The sequence below is a fragment of the Emys orbicularis genome, chromosome 5 (genome assembly GCF_028017835.1).
Source record: "Emys orbicularis isolate rEmyOrb1 chromosome 5, rEmyOrb1.hap1, whole genome shotgun sequence".
Taxonomy (NCBI): domain Eukaryota; kingdom Metazoa; phylum Chordata; order Testudines; family Emydidae; genus Emys; species Emys orbicularis.
Window position 1 is genome coordinate 125,250,696 of NC_088687.1, and position 21,004 is coordinate 125,271,699.

The 21,004-nt window shown below is 40.2% G+C and overlaps 1 protein-coding gene across 1 annotated transcript in view; it reads right to left on the minus strand.

The window, feature by feature from the left end:
* Positions 1-21,004, minus strand: part of MSANTD1 (Myb/SANT DNA binding domain containing 1) — a 65,401-nt gene that overhangs the window by 9,156 nt on the left and 35,241 nt on the right. Inside the window, exons 2-3 of the mRNA XM_065405822.1 lie at positions 16,533-16,797; positions 4,561-4,845 (exon numbers count right to left, since the gene is read on the minus strand). Coding sequence (XP_065261894.1) covers positions 4,561-4,845; positions 16,533-16,786 — 539 coding nt within the window. The 5' untranslated portion in view covers positions 16,787-16,797. The remainder of the gene's footprint in view (positions 1-4,560; positions 4,846-16,532; positions 16,798-21,004) is intronic.

A 21,004-nucleotide genomic window follows, 5' to 3' on the forward strand; every position in this document is an offset into this window, starting at 1 on the left:
AGATTGGGTTATGCCAAGTTCCTCTCCACACCTGCTTCCCCTCCCTCTTCAGGAGCCCCCTGGATACTGTTCCTTGAGCAGGTCCGTTGTCTGCTGGCTTTGGGAGCAGTGGAGGAGGTTCCACCAGAACACCGGGGTCATGGCTTCTACTCCTGATACCCAAAGGCAAGGGAGGGGTAATACCCATCCTTGACCTTCACAGCAAATATATCAGGTACATGAAGTTCCCAATGGTCACTCTATCGACTGTTCTTCCTGCATTGCCTCAGAATGACTGGTTTGCTGCTCTGGACCTTCAGGACAACTACTTTCATGTCATGATTTTGCTGAGCCACAGAAAGTTCTTTTGATTCGTTGTGGCAGAACACCACATTGAGTACACAGTGCTTCCATTCGGCCTCTCTTCAGCCCCCAGGTTTTTACTGAATGCACGGTCGTTGTTGTTATGGCATATCTCAGGAAGAAGGGAATTCATATCTGGACAACTGGTTACTGAGAGACAAATCCAGAGACAAAGTTCTTACTCATGTTGGCACCACACTATGCTTTCTCGACCATCTGGGTCTCAATCCTGAACACCAGAAAGTCAACCTTAGCCTACACTCAAAAATTAAGTTTATTGGGGCCCTGTTAGAGTCCATGACATCTAGAACATTTTTGCCCACCAACCATTGTCAGAGAATTCACCATCTTTGCCTTAGTCTGCAGTCTTAGCCTTCCATGACAGTTTGGATGTATCTGAGGCCTTGGACCACATGTCTGCTTTCATGCAGGTGATCCAGTTTGCAAGGTTGCAACTTTGCCCCCTTCAAATGTGGCTCAGGACAGTCTACCTTCCTACTTTTCATCCCCTAGACTAACTGGTTCATCTTCCTTCACTGGTCCTGGACTCCTTGCCATTGTGGATGGGTCCAGAGAATGTTTGCCAAGGCATTCCCTTTGTCCTGCCCTTGCCAACTTACACACTCAGAACCAAGTCACTTATTACCGATGCCTCCCTGATGCATTGTGGGGTGCACCTGGGGTCACTGAAAGTACAGGGACTGTGATTGGAGCAGGAGGCCTCAGATACATCCAAACTGTGCTGGAGCTTTGGACCATCTACAATGCGCGTCAAGCTTTTTGGTACTATGTCACAGATTCAAGTGGTTCACATACTTACTGACAATACCACCACGATGTAATATGTGAACAAACAAACAAAGGGGAGCACACTCTGGGTTGCTATGCCTAGAGGCGATCAGGCTGTGGCAGTTCTGCATCAAGGAGAATATTGCTCTGATAAGTATCAGAGGGGTAGCCGTGTTAGTCTGGATCTGTAAAAAGCAACAGAGAGTCCTGTGGCACCTTTAAGACTAACAGATGTATTGGAGCATAAGCTTTCATGGGTGAATGCCCACTTTGTCGGATGCATTGCTCTGATAGCCATTCACTTGCCTGGGGTTCAGAATTATCTCGCAGAGCATCTCAACAGGTATTTTTCCCTGAGTCACGAATGGTCCCTGAAGGCAAATGACCTTTGGGTCATCTTCACTGCTTGGGGCATCCCAATGATCAACCTGTTTGCTACAAGGGACAACAGGAAACGTCATCTGTTCTGCTCTTAAGAGGGCCTCAACTACAGGCTCCCTGTCTGATGCTTTCCACCTCATCTGGCAGTTGGCTGTCCTGTATGCCTTTCCCCCAATCCTGATCATACCTCAGGTCATCCTCAAGCTCAAGGCAGATGGGCCATGCTCATTCTCATCGCCCCAGCATGGCCAAGACAGTGCTGGTTGTCCGACCTTTTTGCACTCTATTCAGCCTCCCATACCGCTTCCTCCCCATCCCAACTTACTCACTCAGAACCAACACACACCTTGCATCCTGCACTCAGCTCCCTGCATCTCACAGTGTGTCTGCTGTATGGCTGAATGAGAAGGAAGAGCAGTGTTTGGCAGCTGTCCAACAGGTCCTCCTTAACAGTAGAAAAGCATCCACTAGGATGGCCTATCCAGCTAAATGGAAATGATTTTCTGTGTGGTCATTAAGCCCCTGGTGGCTTGTCCCTTTCTGTTTTGTGTCAGAAAACTGCATTCCTGGAAGCGATAACCTCTGCAAGGAGAGTGAGAGAGCTGCAGGCTCTTATAGCAGAGCCTCCTTATACACAATTTTCCAAAGACAAGGTGACTTTATGATCCACTCTCAATTTTTGTCTAAAGTGGTCTCTCAGTTTCATTTGAACCACATGGTATATTTACCTGTGTTCTCTTCTAAGCCGCACTCATCTCTGGAGGAGCAGCATCTCCATACCTTAGATGTCCAGTGATGGACATCTTTTATCTGGACAGGACTAGACCGTTTCATGCTTTACCTCATTTGTTTGGGTCATGTGCAGATCGCATGAAGGGTCATGTGGTCTCTTTGTAGATGATCTCCAAATGGATAACATCCTGCATCAAAAATGCATATGAAATAGCCTCGGCTATGCTCCCTCAGCAGATGTGAGTTCATTCTACGAGGGCGCAAGGAACATCCATAGCATGCCTCAGGGACATTTCCATATTTTGACATTTGCAGGGCTGCTGTGTGGTCATTGATACATACATTCACAAACCATTATGCCATAACCACATCTTCCAGGGCGGATGCAAGCTATAGTACCGTGGGCCCGCAGTCCTTATTTAGGTAGACTACGAGCGCTATTTCCTGGCGAGGGATACTTCTTGTGAGTCACCTAAGTGGAATACACGTCTGCATCTACTTGAAGAAGAAACAACTTGTTACTTACTGTAACGTGTTCTTTGAATCCAATATGTATTCCATGACCCACGCTCCATCCCCTCTGCATCGGAGTCTTGTGTCCGGGCGTTTGGTGAGAAGGAACTGAGGGAGGGGCATGGCAGCACTACATCACATAGCCAAAGGAGGAGTTATGGCCACAAGATGCAAGTGCCGCCCCTCTATGGGTACTGCTAGGCAAATTTATCCTGCTCCAATGTGCTGGTCAAGCACATACCTAAGTGGAATACATGTTGGCATCATATCTCAAAGAACCATAGTTTCAATAAGTAACCATTTCTTTCATGACTCCCTTTCACACAGCTGCATCTTTTACATTATGCTTTTATAACCCACCCAGAAATACTTCTAATGCAAAATGAGGGTCATTCTATTCCCAGATACAAAAGGCTGTAATACCTATCACAAGTATCACTTTTAGCTGCTGGCAGTCCAAGGTGCAAACATCCTGCAGTTTTTCCTCAAGCGAGATGGATGAATACCTTAAACATTTTTTTAAAATACCTTGTTTGTGTTAGCAAATATTCTAGTGATTGCATTTACAGGTAGATGTGTTTGCAGACACAATTCATTTTATGTTATTAAAGAATATTTGCAGAAATCAAATTTTGAGTTTGCAAAAGAAACAGGATTCTAGGAGTTATGCTGATCCAGTCAAGAATATCAGACATCAAATACTTACAATGAACTGCTAATTGTACAAGAATGACTTGTGAATTGATATATGGCTACAGACCAAGAGTTATTCACAGACATTACTCTGTAAATACTTGCAAACAGGAAATACATTTAAAATCATCAGCTGCTTGGGGACAGCTAAACTCATTGAAAGAAGTAGTCTCAGCTCTACTCCCTCAGCTCTCAAACGTAGGCCTGAAAGCCCATTAATCCAGACTAGTTTGTGTGGTTTTGATTCTAGTTCAACAGTTTCATGATTGCATGATTGATTTGTAATTTTACTGTTATCCATAAAACCTTTGTATTGCACAGACTCACGATAAGGATCTCTACGATGAACTTAATATTTTCTTCTGACAGACAGAAGACTGCAATCGGTTCTTATTTCCACCACATTTTTAGGATGAAAACTGAGAGCAGTGAAGTCTGAAATGTGAGTCGTGTCTACAACACTGCTTTAGGCTGAAATCATGCTGTCCAGGGGATTCAAATGTTATCAACAACGGAAAAGCATGTTTGTATTCCTCATATTATTTAATTATATTTAAAAGTGGCTGCAATGCACTTTAAAAGATGTTTGTTGGAAAACTGAAGCATAACTGATAATTTCATCAAGTCTGAACAAATACTTGATTTGCATTTTTAAAGCATGCGCGCTCTCTCTCTCACACACACACACATTTTAATAATAGTTGAGCCTACTGAAATTTCATACTCATATTGAAGGTAATAGCAATGGCTAGAGCAAGGCAAAATGCAGCTAAGAAACATGTAATAATTCCTACATTGTTATATGTATGCACTGCAGTACTAGTCTGGGCCACTCCTACCTTGGTAGAAATGCTATACCTCTCATAAGCAGAGGGACCCATGCTAAATGTTGACAATATTGCGTGGCATTTTGTGGTGCTGACGTACCCCATAGACAAAAACGAAACCCTTAGTCTAGCTGTTTAGGTAAAGACCAGCAAACTCATCTCATTTGTGACTTAAGAAAAGCAATGGCAAGAGTGATTAATGTAAACATTCTAGAGTTTTCCAATTACACAACAGAACTAGTCTAATGTATGAAATATGAGAAAGGAAAATAAAAAATTCCACCTCAACTTATAAGAAAGTAAGCTTGATGAGCTCTCTGAATGTTCATCTTCAAAACATTCTTCCCTTCCTTCATAAGTAAACTGGTTATATGGCAAGTACAGAGGTGTAGACTTAGCTGATGGAGACTGCGAGGCCTCAGTCTGTGATGTAGAAGGGCCTGGTTGCTGACTTTCATGCATTTTCACATCACTGTGGTCTGTTACTTTAGACAGGATTCTATCAATGGTTTTGTAATAAGGCCAGTCAGGTGCGACGGTTTCACTATCAGTCATGCATTTTAATTTCCTGTAAAGGCATACAAGAGAAAGGTCTGATAACACAGAAACAAGCATTTCATACAGATCTTAAACCTCTATCTCAAAAATCTGTTTCAGTCACAAAAGATAACACTGATCATTTTACAGGCAAACTAAAAATCCTTAATAAGGATAAAATTAGATAGCAGTTTTTGGCCTTTGATATCAAGTGAGATCATCAGTTTATTTTCATGATTTTGTCCAGTGGTGAAAAGGTGCACATTACCACAAGTTGAGTTCAATATCAGTACTAAAAAATAACAGCTTCTGCTAGTGAAGAGAATCCATTTAAATAATTGATAATGAATACACTTGTTATAACAGTGCTGGTTGCTCCCTCTTACAAAATGACAAATCTGATCAGGGTTTAAAACAGCATATTTTAATAAGAGCTAGTGCAGTGGTCACCAACCAGTCAATTGCAATCAACTGGTTGATCCTGGAGCCTCTGCCAGTCGATCACGATCTCTGGACGCTAAAAGTCCGGCGGTGGGGCTAAGGCAGGCTCCCTGCCTGCCCTGGCCCCGCGCCGCTCCCAGAAGCGGCCAGCACGCCCCTGAGGCCCCGGGAGAAGGAGGGCCAGGAGTCTCCACACGCTGCTCTTGCCTACAAGCACCACCCCTGCAGCTCCCATTGGCTGGGAACAGGGAACTGCGGCCAATGGGAGCTGCAGGAGCAGTGCCTGCAGAGAGGGGCAGATCCTAGGTTGCACTTAAATTCAAAAAGTGATCTTGTGCGTAAAAAGGTTGGAGACCACTGGGCTAGTGAGAGTACCCCATCCCTCTGTAAATGGAATTAGAACTGACCAACTATGTCATAGGCTTTACTCTAACAGATAATGGAAATTCTCCCTTAGATAAAGTAGCAGGGGAATCTGGAGGAGGAGGATCTGAAGATGCTGAAAAGTTCTGAATGGCTATGATGATCATCATAATGCCCAGAGTGGATATAAATCAATGTTTTATCTATCTATCTATCTATCTATACATACACACACACACACACACACACACACAACTGAATATTATTCAAATCAGAGTTTTAGAATCTAAATTAAATGATTTTTTTAAATAAATCTGTTTAAAATTAAATTTGAAATTATGACACCCTATGTTAAGGCCTAAACTCACCATAATCCATTAAAATCATTTATATAAATAAAAATAATATCAGTGAGCCTGCCTCAAATTTTAATGAATTAAAGGGTCCTGGTTTTTTAATTATATACAGAATCAGGGCAGAAACATCTTTAATTTCTTTGGTCAAAATCAAGCTTTAAAATATGTCTCAATGTCATGTCTGCATTACTAAGTATCCGTATTGTTCTCAGTCTTTATGATGGACCTAATGTTGGTATTTACATTTTCCAAATTATGTACTTTTAGTTTCTGTTGTGCAGACAAACTTTTGCTTTAATTATTTTTAGTTTCAGTTAAGATAGAAATCGGAGAGAGAATATTTCCTTCATTTGGACTAGTCATTTAAAGTCGAGAAACTGATTGGAAGTTGAAAAAGCACAAATGCTTGTTTCCTCTTCCAATGTATTAATAAAAGCCAGGTGGAAGAAAAGAAGATCTACTAATTCTAAAAATATGAAGGATGTGAGGCCAGATTTTCAAGATTTTCAGATTTAGGCACCTAAACATGCAGATAAAGATGCAGCTGTCTAAAGGGTTTTTCAAAAATGCCTATGTTGATTATTTCTTTAATTCCCATTGATTTCAATGGGAATCAGGCACCTACCCTACTTACGCACTTTTGGAAACCCCACTAAGCATCTATCTACATCTTTAGGCATCTAAATACCTTTGAAAATCTGGCCCATGGTGACCAGAACCAATCTGTCTAATCACTAAATACACTTAATACTTCCTTTGTTTAATAAATCAGTTGATTTTACATAGAAGCATAGAATCATAGGACTGGAAGGGACCTCAGGAGGTCTTCTAGTCCAGTCCCCTGAACTCAAGGCTGGACTAAATGTTATCTAGACCATCTCTGACAGATATTTGTCTAACTTGTTCTTAAAAATCTCCAATGATGGAGATTCCACAACCTCTGTAGGCAATTTATTCCAGTGCTTAACCACCCTGACAGGAAGTTTTTCCTAATGTCAGAGGTTAAAGAACAATTTTTCTCACTTCTCCCTGTAACAACCTTTTATATACATGAAAACTGTTGTGTCCCCCGTCAGTCTTCTCTTCTCCAGATAAACAAACCCATTTTTTTCAATCTTCCCTCATAGGTCATGTTTTCTAAACCTTTAATCATTTTTGTGGCTCTTCTCTGGACTTTCTCCAATTTGTCCACATCTTTCCTGAAGTGTGGCGCCCAGAACTGGACACAATACTCCAGTTGAGGCCTAATCAGCATGGAGTAGAGCGGAAGAATTACTTCTTGTGTCTTGCTTACAACATTCCTGCTAATAAATCCCAGAATGATGTTTGCTTTTTTTTTTTTTTTTTTTTTTGCAACAGTGTTACAGTCTTGACTCATATGTAGCTTGTGATCCACTATGACCCCCAGATCCCTTTCCGCAGTACTCCTCCCTAGGCAGTCATTTCCCATTTTGTATATGTGCAACTGATTGTTCCTTCTTGCATTTGTCCTTATTGAATTTCATCCTGTTTACTTCAGACCAACCTGAAAAACATGTTTCCAGCACATTTAAAGTTGTTTAATTTAACTAATAACAATTTTAAAATGCTGTTTTTGTATATTTTTAATTGAATTCCAGGCTGGTTCTGCCAAACAGAAAGAGATTTCCACCTTCTGGAAACAGGAAAAGTACTGGGCTTGGATAGCTGTACAGTCCTTTTCTTGGGGAATACCACAACACACTTTTTCCTGGGTCCATCTGATGGTAGGAAGATATAACACCCACTGCTTCAGCTGCCGTTAGGACCGTTAGAGGAAAATAAACTTTAACATGATAACAATGGTGACAAATAGAGATGGGAGTGTGGAAAAATTGAAGTTCTTCCTTTCCAATGGTCCAGCACAGGGGTAGGCAACCTATGGCACGCGTGCCGAAGGCGGCACGCAAGCCGATTTTCAGTGGCACCCACACTGCCCGGGTCCTGGCCACCTGTCCGGGGGGCTCTGCATTTTAATTTAATTTTAAATGAAGCATCTTAAACATTTTAAAAACCTTATTCACTTTACATACAACAATAGTTTAGTTATATATTATAGACTTATAGAAAGAGACCTTCTAAAAACGTTAAAATGTATTACTGGCACACGAAACCTTAAATAAGAGTGAATAAATGAAGACTCGGCACACCACTTCTGAAAGGTTGCCGACCCCTGGTCCAGCATGTGGCTAGCAGACTAGGATGAAGTGACAACTACTGGTGGGAGGGAAGTAAAGAACAACAAATTAGTTTGTTTGGGTTTTTAAGTAGTTAGTGTTCTTCTCTGAACTTTCAAGGTCTGATGAGCTTTTCCAGCTACAGGTGAGCTGCATATTATAGCAATGAATAGCCAAGCTTGCACAGCACAATCTGTATTCTTATTCTCTCTATGCATTCAAAATTTTAATGTCATACATGCTTTGAAAACTGCTGCTGTGATTTCACAATCAGATCAGACCATTGACACAATGTTATCTTTGACACATGGCTTCTTTGTTACACAATATCTAGCTATAGGACAGACAGTAAATTATCAACTTAATACCAAATACTTTTTTGTTTAGTTGTTAAAATTCTTTGCAATAAAAGTATTTTTCTTCTATTGCCACACATTGCTAGGTACACACTGTACACCTCTATATACTTCACAAGGGTTTCCCCATGCAAGTTACAACTGTGCAGTGCTATGTATTGGCAAGGCCTAATGTGCTCAGATTTCATTGTTTTAATGCAGAACATCTCAAATTGTATTATCAATAAACTCACAATCTTAGGGTAAATACTAAATAAAGACTGTAATGATAATTAAAATGTGGGTTTTCAGTGGGAGCTGCTGTTTATTGAACTTCGAAGTCTAAATTAGGAACACTGGGCTCTTTCTGACTGAGTAGAGACGTTTAAGGGCAGGACTATTCTGTTCTGAATCAGATTCTTTGACGACTACCGCTCTGCTTTCAGATGTCATCAGCCTCTTTGTCTCTACAACAGTACTCAAATTACTCCCCCTGTATCACAGTCATCCATTATTATGATTTTGAGCTAAATCTCACATCCTTACTCCAGCAAAATTCCCATTAAAGGGAGCAGGAGTTTTGCTTGAGTAAATGTGTCAGGATTTTATTCTTTATGCTTAAGTTCAGCTGTGCACCATGGCCCTCCCTTTGTGTAGTACTATCACACTTTTGAAGAAATATCCACAGATTTGTCCAGCCACTGCTAGAAGATGCTATTATTCAGAACTAAATAGGTGTCCGAACACTCCTCTCACTCTAAATGCAGTGTGTGGATTTCTGTCTTGCTTCTGTTGCTGCTTACTTCAGCAACAGACTGGGAATATTGATCCCCACTGCAAACTGGGCCGGAGCACTCTGCTGACTTAAAAGGGGCAGCAGTGAAGCTGATGGAATCTGGACTCTGGGGTGGAGAAAGACAAAGGGATGATACCGAGGGGAGAGGAAAAGATAGGGAGTGGGAGTCCAGAACCACAGAAAAGAAGTGGAAACATGGCATATAGAGGCAAACAAAGGCCGCATTGGGTAAAACAATAGCATTTTATTCCAACTCTGTCTCTACAACAGCACTCAAATTACTCCCCCTGTATCACAGTTGTCCATTATTATGATTTTGCCAGAAGCTGGGAATGGGCGACAGGGGATGGATCACTTGATGATTTCCTGTTCTGTTCATTCCCTCTGGGGCACCTGGCATTGGCCACTGTTGGAAGACAGGATACTGAGCTAGATGGACCTTTGGTCTGACTCAGTATGGTAGTTCTTATGTTCTAACTCTGCCCCACAAAAGCTTTCTGATAAAATGATCAACAGTAAAATTGCTAAGAATGTTAGTATTAAATGGTCATCACCGGTTTCAGAGTTCACTCCTCTCATTTTAGAATCTTTTGCCGAGATTGGAAGTGGAGTCTGAGTAGAAGAGAGGGACAGCTGAGGCCTCTAACCTCTATCAGACCACATTTATCCCTAATGTAGCTCAATTGAAATCAACAGCAGGGATGAATTAAGCTCACTGCTACTATCTCCCAACTTAGTGAGTCAACATAGGATCAAGTCATTGGAGGGTTTTCTTTGCAACTAAACGCAAGATTCTTTTTACTGAAATATTAAATTCTTTAGAAATGGACAGGACCAGAGTAATGCTAGTATAGTGTGTTATCACGTATCTACTTAGTCTAACCCAAGAGGCAGTAGAGGGGTGATAGGACCCATGAATAAGGCTCAGATTTTGTCATGGATATTTTTAGTAAAAATCACGGACAGGTCACGGGCAATAAGCAAAAATTAATGCAGCAGCACAGAGCCAGAGCAGTCCAGAGCCAGGGGCAGCACAGACCAGCCGAGCTGACAGGGAGCCAGGGCTGAGTTACAGTGGGGAGCTGGGGGCCCAGAGCTGGGGAGTGAACGCCCTCTGTGCCACAAGTAACACCGGAGCCGAGTGCGGTGAACAGCTGGGAAGAGTGAGGGGGGACCCTGGGCAGAGGGCCCAGTGCAAGGAGATATCGTCAAACAAGAGGTCTTGCAGGCTGGACTTGGAGGGGGACCATGACCCCGCTGGGAGGGCCGATGTTGGGGAGAAGGGTTCCTGCCAGCTAGAGCCTGAGGGTGTGTGGCAACTGCCAGAGCAGGTGTCTGACCCACAGTGTCACCGTAGCACAGCCAGTGCTTGAGAAGGAGGCCTGGGACATGTGAAGAATAGACTGGGATATGAGGGAAGTTCACAAAGACTGCTGTTTGTGGTTTCCCCGTGCCAACAGGGCAGGATTACTTGTTTCCTTTAACCTGTCTAATTTTTTCCTTATTTTTCTTACTGTCTTGCTCTTTAATAAATTGTATTTGGTTTGAACTTAATGTAGTGCTCAGTGGGCCAGGGTAGTGGCCGTTGTGGAGAGAGTACTCCGGACTGGGGACACTCTACCCCCTGTCCTAAGTGGCCATGACAAGACTGGGGGTTAAGCCTCCCAGGAATCCTGGGACCACCTTATTAAGGTTACAAGGACTCTGCCGCATGGAAGAGGAGTCTTCAAGGTCAGGCAGGCATCTGGGTAAAGGACGCGGGAGTGAGGACTCAGGTCCTTTCACTATCCGATTCCACAGGGGTAGTGCAGAAGCCAGGAAAGTTCCCCACAAGAGCGGGACCATTCCCCCGCTTACACTTATACAAACTAAATAGGCTCAGGAACTATTTAATAAGATACAGACTTTTTTCATCTCTAAGACACTAGTTTAAATCCAGCCCAGATCAGAAGTCACTGAAAATGATCTCAAATGAGTTAGTGATCTCAGTCCCGTTCCCAGTGGACAGAAATTCAAGGTACAAAAAAACATTACCACCACAACTGGCAATCTTGTTGGCCATGTTATTACAGCAAAATCAACAACTGAATGAGCACTGAGATCTAATTAACCACTTTCCAGGACTTTCTGTCATCTGGTTGAGGCACATTGGTGGAGCAAATTGTACTTATATTGCCTGTTTTGTGGATAACTAGGACTGTATTCGCTATATCAATTAATCCAGCAATTTCATGAGTATTAAAATACCTTTAAAATAAAATTATGAAAGCATTAAATTTTAGAGCAAGTTTTTAAAGACCATGACTACTTAGAACAAATACATACAATCTATAACTTGATTTTTTTACTCTCTCTCTGTTCAACACACTATTGCTGGGTTGTGGGGGTATTATTAATTTATTATTAATTATTATTATTATGGTATTTGTTTGATATTACTACTAGCCTGGAGGAATGGAAACAAGCTTCATCTCCTGGGGTTTCTGAAAAAAGCTTTCAAAATAAATAATAAATAACACTGTTCATGCACAAATCAATGACGCGGGAGAGAAAAATGTAGGAAAGTACAATACTTAAATTGTGGGTCTGCTATGAATTATTGAAACCGAAGAGAAAGCTGGTAAAATATTCAAATTTAACTTTCTGCAGTAATTTGGCTGCACTTATCTTTGGTCATTTGCTGCAGCAAAGGTCAAAGATTCAGTCATTTAATATCATGGAATATGGTGAAGAATTACACAAGGCACTATGTTTAATTGCTATCATGTACACATGAAAATTAAAAAAATTAATCTATGATTCAGATCATGAGACTGATTCAAATTTACCAATGATTAACATTAATTGACTTCAATTCAAATTAAAATGTAACAATTGCATCCTGTTTCCACAAATTTTGGGGGGAAGGAGAGAGGAGCTGGTTTCAAAAAAATAACGAATTTGCATTCACACAGCCTTTATTTTTATAGCATCAAAAGGAATTAGAACTATCATATTGTTTAGTGTGCATATTCTATAATTCTTGTATTTTGTTTTACAAGTCATTACATATTATATCAGTAGTAAAATAATAATAATAGCTCTAAAGCTTGTCTCTTTCACCAACATAAGTTGGTCCAATAAAATATATTACCTCACACACCCTTGTCTCTCTAATACTGTACATTGGCACACATTAAGATCAATATATTAGTGATGATAGGAATGTATTTTCTTTTAGAAGGACTAATTGTAGGTTTGTGGGTGCTGAATGCCCAAGTAGCCAACACAGTAGAAAGAACTTCAGGACATATTCTAAGCGATTCTAAACTGCAGGAGATGACTTAGTAATGTAAGCAGAACTTTTGATACTCACTCTATCAGAAACCTTAACTTTCAATCCCAGCACGCTTGACTCAGACCTTCACCTACCAAGATAGATAAATGGGAGTATACCTCTACCCTGATGTAATGCGACCCGATATAACACGAATTCAGATATAACGCAGTAAAGCAGTGCTCCCGGGGGGGAGGAGGGGGGCAGGGCTACGCACTCCGGTGGATCAAAGCAAGTTCGATATAACGCGGTTTTTTGGCTCCCGAGGACAGCGTTATATCTAAGTAGAGGTGTACATGCAGTTTACTGCACAGATGCCTTTCACACAGAACATTAAAAACCAGTGTCCTATCTGCCCTAACTAGATACTTAAGTTTCCAGTGCACTTTTTCTTATAGTAGGATTTTGCCCAGCTGCATCTGCACTACATTTTTCATGTAGGTTAGGCCCTTGGTTGCCGTGGTGAATGAAGTGATTCCTTTATGTATTGCAGACAGGCAAACATTTATTTTAGGCAAGGTGCTTATTACCATGAAGTCACTGGGACTATTCGTAATAGTACATAAATTACCTACCAGATCAGACCATCTATTCCAATCTCCTATTTCTGACAGTGGCCAATACTAAATGCTTCACAGGAAGATGCAAGAAACCTCTTAGTGGACAATTGTGGAATAGTTTCTTCCTAGCCCCAGACAATTCATGGTGCACAAGGATTTATATACTTTATATGTTTTTTAAATTATATCTAATTTAAATGACCAGTGTTCTCGTTATCCTTACAAAATGTCTAATCTTTTAAAAAATACTACTTAGCTCTTGGTCTCAATGATATCTAGTTGCAATGAGTTCCACCTGCCAATTATGTGTTTTGTAAAAAGTATCTTCTTTAATTGGTTTTAAATTTCATTGAATAACTTTGTTATTATAGGGAAAAGGGGAAAAGGAGCACCTGGTTTACGTTCTCTATATCATTTGTTACTTTGTATGCCTCTGTCATGTTGCCTTTTATTGATTTGTCTCCTCTTTAAAGTAAAAAGTCCCAAACTTTTCAGTATTTCCCCAACTGGAATTTTTTTCAAGGGGAGGGCTTACCATTGATTTATATAACAATATTATTATATTGTAGCATTATTTTTAAAACCTACTCCTTATGCATTCTAGCATTTTGTCTGCTTTTTAGACCACTGCTGCATAATGAACAAAGACTTCCATTGAGAACCATGAGTACTACATTCAGTAGCAACATTTGCAGGATCAGCCATAAAGTGCTATGGAATCCTTCAGGTTGAAAGGCATTATGATAAATATGTAAGAGGATTATTAAGTACAAATTTACCTATTTTCCATTTTAGATCCCTGAAGCTGCAAGTCACCATTACCCGCTCCATGAGATGTCCCAGCACGCAGTGCACCAGCTACATCACATTCACCATTAAATATGCCTGTATCATAGAACCAGCAGAGGTGCTCAGGTAAGTGGCTGCCTTTTTACATTGTAGGGTTGTTTTGGTTTGTTTTTTGGGGGAGGGAGTAATATTTTTCTTTCTGAACTCATAATATGTGGATAAACATCAGTATTTTCTGGCTCCATGCTCTAACCTGATTCCTTTTGATGGTGACATCACTGGCAAACTATTATTATGGTGATAAGCACCCTAGTAATACCACAGACAGATGATAGACAGATATTTCATGAAATAAAAGTCTGCAATTTGTGACTGGGATGGTGGAGGGAAATAATAATAATTTAGATGCAAAATGACCTGGTTATCCTGCTACTTTTGCTAAATACTTGTAGATCAATTTTAACAACTCCATATACTTGTTACAAAATACTATCTGAATACAGAGCATTTTTCATGCTTTCCGTGCCCTCCATTTCAGTTCACACCACAGTGCACTGAAACGTGATGCATGACGTGATCTCCAAGTATCCTGCAGACACCCATAACATGAATTGAAACTCAGGTGTCCAAAAGCAAAGCAGACAGCAGAGTGGTAGCCAGTAGGTCCATTGTAATGTTTCCCATCTCCACATATTAATGAGAAATAATTAGAAAACACAAAAAATTGGGAGTTATCTCTTTTGCTTGTCTGTTTACTTTACATTACATTGTCTTCAAATAATATTAGGAAACTTAAGTCTCCATTATACAACAACAACAAAAATCTGACATTTATAAGTGTATTTCTGACTCCATAATGTATTAAAACAGTAACATGCCAACACAGGGAAGTCTTCAAGCTCCCCAAAGTTGGCATCTTAATGAGCATTGCAGCTCGGTGCATTTTGATACACCTCACAACATGGCAGCATGCATTGAAAGTGCTTCTGGAAGTTAATGAAAACATACAGGAATGAAAAAGTAAATTTTCCTCCATAGTTTATATGTTTTACTCCCTCCCCTCCCAATGCTGCTTAACAGAAAATATTAACTAGAACAAAAATTGAGACTGTGTGATTGATAATAACAGAAAGAAAATTCAGAACAAAGGCTTACAAAAACCACCACTGCACATAGCCATTACAGTACTCGAAATATCATGCAGTATTTCTGGACACCTGTAAAACCTAGGTACAATGGGATGTATTTGTTAGCAGAGAGGCTTCATGATTTAGTGAGCTAAGCAAAGGCCTGGTAGTCAAGAACTACTGAGTTCTAATTCTGGGTTTGAGGGTGACTTGCTTTGTAACTTTGGGGAAATAATGACCTCAGTTCCAGTCTCCCTATCTGTAAAATGGGGGTGGATAATACTTTCTTACCTTCCTCAGAGACATGTTGTGAGGATTAAGTAGGTGTTTGTAAAGCACTTTGAAGATGTTAAGTGCTGAGTATAAAATACTAGCTTTGACATTACAGAAAACACCTTAAAGACAATATTAATGGATTTGACAAACTGAGAAAGGGAAAATTCAAAGTTAAAGGGGCTTACAGCATTCACCCTAGTTTTCTATTTGATGAGTGATGTCTGCATGAAATACAGCAAGTGTGCCCCCAAAGAAAAGCAAGCAATTTTAACATGATCTGCTGCTGTAATAATCTCTTTTATTATTAATACTAGCTTTTCGTGGAGATGAAGTAAAAGAATCACATATTTGATTTTCTTGCATCAGAAACACATAACTAAATGACCACTCAGGATTTCCAGTATGTGGCCGTTTGTGTCTCTCAGCGATAAGATTTTTTTTTAAAGCAGATATATGCAAATATCTCTGCTAAGTTCTATTTTTTTCTAAACAACAAATGTGCGAATGTCTCAATCTTTCAAGCCAACTTTCCCTCATGACTGACATTGCCTCGTCTTTATCATGTTCTAGACACCTCTTCCCCCTTCCCCCACTCTCTTAGAGCAGTATTTACAGAGGACATTGATTCTCTCTCTGCAGATATAATAGTTGTTTCGCTAGAGCTGCTTATAGCAATGTGTGTCACTCAGTAATAAGACATCCAATTATTTTTGGCCCTGTGAAGTATTACCCTTCACCTTGCAATGCCAAAAATTGGGAACTTCATTCCTAAATAAATTATTTTGTATCTGAACTTTTACTTGTAACACTGATTCTAACTGGCCACTTCAAACTGCAGCAGTTTAACTGCCAGGAACTGCTGACAAGCTAACATTATCAGCCCCCTAAACAAGAAAATCTGTTTTAACACCAAATACATTTTCATTCCAATATTTCATAGCACCATTAGTTAACTATAAAGAAACAAAGTTGTTTGAAAATAAATGAGAGGGAAAATAATAAAGATATAATAGTACTGGCAGGAGAGATTTTTAAAAGCGATATGAACAATCTTTAACCTTTTATCTATAGATTTCCTGTATGAGACTTTTTCTGAAAGGCAAATAACTCTGCGTCGTCCCTGCTAAAAATCTCTCAAAATAAAAAGAATTAACTGAAGCTTACCTGTACTGGAATGTCATATTTGTAATTTTTATCTTTATTTCCTCTCCGTGGCGAATTTCTCCAGTCATTTCAAAGAGTTTGTTAGCCATTTTCTCATAAACTTTGGCATTCCTTTTAGTTTGTTTCAGTTCATCAAAAAATTCTTCCCAAACCAGCATTAAACCTCTCATTTCTGCATCAGTCCAGTTTCTGGCCCTTCTGTGTTTCTCAGTCTGAGAAGAAACAATGTAACTGGGAATTTCTGCTGCAGCCATTGCTGATTGACCTAAAAGGGTTTTAAAAGAGGACACTTAATATAGATTGAGTTTTTAGTTTAGGTTTTTGTAGTGCAAGACATGCATATGTGGATAAAGAATTTGAATGACAACAGAACATATGAAACCTTTTTGCAACAGCTTGAAGCTTGAGTGCACAAAATGGGGCCTACATCTGACAGGCAGGAATTTAGTTAAAAGCTTTTAAACAGAGAAACGTCATTTTGATGTCACGTTTCCATAGCAACAGAGCAACTGCATAAGCTACAACAACAAAAACCTTTTAACTGAAAGCCAAAGAATCAGGACAAAGTTGACAGGCCATCAATATTAAAGCTTTTAAACACTTTAGGTTTAACAAAAAAAGATCTATGCAGCCTTTGAGAAGCTACTTTTAAGTTTCTACTTCTTTTTAGCTTTCTCTTACCTTTTAGGCAGACAATCTGCTAGCAGGGGGTCTTGGTTGCCTGAATGAGCTTTTAAGTTGTGCCTTGACAGACTCTCTAGGAGGTTGCAAGGACTGAGGCCATGTACACACACACACACACACACACGCACACACACACACGTTTTTACAAAGATTTTTTGTAAAAAGCTTCACACACCTTTATGAAAATATATCTGTGTATCTACAAAACAATAAATGCAGCCAGTCTCCTTAAAAAAGTGCCTGTATCATTTTTAGGAAAACACAAAAATAGCTTTTCAGTGTTTATTACTTACACACGCGCGCACACACACACACACACACACGTTTATATATCTATACAAAAAAAATAAAGCCACTTTTTTTCCTAAGATGCTTTTCTGCTGCTAAGCACATATTGTAGTCCTGTCAATATGAATTTGCCTTTTGTAAGTATCTGTAACTGTATGTGTATTCTGTATTCCAAGTAATTTAGATGCTATTTATGCTATTTTATGCAGCCTGTGTGCTGCCTCAGGACTGTAGCAGAGGCATTTCACCCGCTTTATGGAGAACCTAAAAGGATTATTCATTGAGTTTAAAAAAAAAGGCTGCAAGATGCTTAGAACTGTAAATAAATTGCTTTGTTGTGAAGTAAGCATTTTATGGTAGTTTTCTATGTACAGAGCTAAATTCTGTTCACATATACACCAGTGAAACACCATTGATTTATCATATTAAATTGTATGACACACACTATGGGTCAAATTCTTTCCTTTCTTACACCCATGCAACCCCATAATGTCTATCATAAAAGAGTAAGATGCATGGAATCGATCAATTCTAGCAATATGACTAGCTAATGCACAAGGCATTAATTCTCTACATTCCAAATTAAACAGCATCTTGTATAAAAACACACACCATTGTTTGTTTTCAGTTTCAGCATATAACAGCAATAACGACCTCACTGCAGGGTATTTCCTGGAGATTAATGACAGGCGGGGGTTAATGGCCTGAGGCTCACCCAGCCAGTCCTTAATCCCCAGGAAATGTTCTGTACCTCAATCCTTAATGCTTAAGTATCCTATAAATTGTAAGTCTTTTCATAACCACATCCTTGATCTTAACAGTAGTTTAAAAACTACACAGATTGGTTTGCATCCTGGAAAGGGTGAGGGGAGCCCATAATGCCCGTAAAAGGCACATGAAATAAAACCTTTAACTCCTCACTGCCTGGTCTCCACGGTATGTATTTTATTGTTCATTCCAAATTGCACCAACGAAGGAACTGTGGAATATGTGAAGGGGGAAAAAAATCAGAATTTCTCTATTTAGTAACTTTTACTCCAAACCCACTGAAAAATCTCCATGTGAGAAATATACCTACTGAGTGACAGGCTTCCTTAACAAAACCTAGCCTCCAAACAACATTACTTTTTAACTGCTAATATGACAGCCTAACAACTATTGCCCTTTTAAAATTTGTAAATAGCACCATATGCTGTCACAATGATCTTGCATGGTCTGTCTCTTGGGTGCCCAGCTGGAGACATAACATGATCGGTAGACAGATGGTGGTCAGAAAAGGATCAACTGGTGACAAGTTCATTTTATTAATTTATTTTTATATACCCAGCACACCACAAGGGGTTGCATGCACATATTAATAAAAACAATACCAAATTCAATTGACTAGTTTTGAAGCCAATGACAGAGGCCCAGCAGGACAAACTTAAGGAAGTAAGAAGATGTCTCAGAAAAAAAGGTCCTTAAGCTATTGCTAGGATATTGAGTGTCTGATCTGGGACCAAATAATGATCTTGCATTTATACAGAAACCTCTATCCAAATGGACCCCAAACTGCTTTTCAGACTTTATTAAGCAATTATAGGAATTATTTTGCCCTGACATTCATCCACTAGGACTCTGAAAATGTTTTGTATTATTTTTATTGCAACCAGTCATGTATTAGACACTTTACATAACAAAGAGAAAGATATGGTCCCTGCTTTGGAGAGTTTACAGTCTAGTTTTAGACAGGGCACAACCAGCAAGGGTAACAAACAGGCGGGAGGAGAGGGGATGGAAGGGAACAAGGACAGCAGCAATAACTTCTTTGAGTGATTGTCCACATGTATTCCACTTCTGATCTACAGGTGCCCCGTGTGCATGAGTTTGAATTATTTTAAATGGCAGCATACTGGGGCCACGCCTGTGCTCCAGATGCTCTTGTGCTCCCCCTCCACGCACACCTGCCCGTATCTGAGGGCATAAGGGGCAGAGTGGGCCCAACCATCCCTCAGTTCCTTTTTAACCTCTTGTGGCAGCAAGTTCTTACCCCTACAGTGTCTATTTCTCTTCTAGTTACTGTTTTTTTTATTAATTAATATAGTTGTTAGTTTAGTAAAGTTTAACATGCATTAAAAAAAGAGACACTTAAAAACTTGAGGGATTTTATCCCAGAACCAGAACTTCGCTGCAGTGGCGGAATCCAAGTCTCCAGGGTTCAGATCCTATCCCTTCTGTAAGGAAGCCATTCCTATTAATTATGGATATTATAAGTGCCTCTTCTGCTTGGTGAAGCACACATTCCAGATAAGTGCTTGATACGTTGCTCTTTTCATAAGAGGACACAAAAAGCGAGCGAATCCCACCTCAGGCTTTTCCTCCTGGAACACTCCATTTGAGCCTGAGGGGAAAAGACTAGACCATCTATGCTAGTGGTCCAGTAAGCTGCAGATCTACTCCAAGCTCCAAGATTTATTCTTCCTCAGAAATGCTGCACTCTCCTAACTCCTGAGTCATGAAGAGCAACGAAGACTTCATCTGCACCATCATTAGAGGAAAGTGGTAGAAAAGAGCCCCTGCAAACACAGGTGTACTTCTCTGGGACCCAGAAAATCAAAGCAGAAATCCCATCATGTATCTGTTCCTGCTCAGATTTCTCACCCAATAGGTATTTCACAGGTCCTTCTGATACTTTGGCACCGTCTGGTTACCAAATAACCATGGCTGTTCTGAAGAACCTATCTGTGCCTCTATCAGTACCAATTCCTCAGCACAGATACATTCTGTGCTGACGTCCAAAGGACCCACTACGTTGATGGCTGCCACTGCGGTACAGATTTTTCTGGAGCAAGCCTTATCGATACAAAAGACCTTCATGGTAATGAGCAACTTAACAGTAACCTAATAACTGGAGTCAACCACTGCTTTCCTCATAGAGAAATTTCCTTGCTTGGCACCATCTGCAGCCATGGCCTCAGTATACATGGAAGGCATTCCAGAGCTCCCTAGAACACTCCTTCTATTGAAGAAATACATTCTCTCTTCCTTTATCTCTGAACAGAGTAAGGAAATGTCACCCTCCTACTCACCACACTCCCCTCCCTATGAGCCAGCTTGGTCTGACAAGGAATCTAGAGGACATTGCTATAAACACAGACATCAAGAGTCTCAAAGTTAAAGGCCTTAATGTTTTCTCCCTCCATAGCCTGCAGCTCCATATCCCTATAGCATACAGTCATAGTCATTCTGGGCTCCTTGGGGAGACTTATTCCATTTGCCCCACCTCTAGAGTCAAATCTCTCTCCCTTCAGATCTACTCAAGAAGGTCAACTAGTGCAATACACTTTACATCAGCAGGAGCAAGACACTGAGCAGAAATATCTGCAAGAAACAGAGGATCAGCCCATCCCAATAGCAATATTTTCTTCTGATGAAGCAGTCACCCCAGCTGCTTCAACTCAATCAGATGAGTACTGTATCTTCCAGGAACTCTTACAGTGAATGCAAATACCCTGAAAATG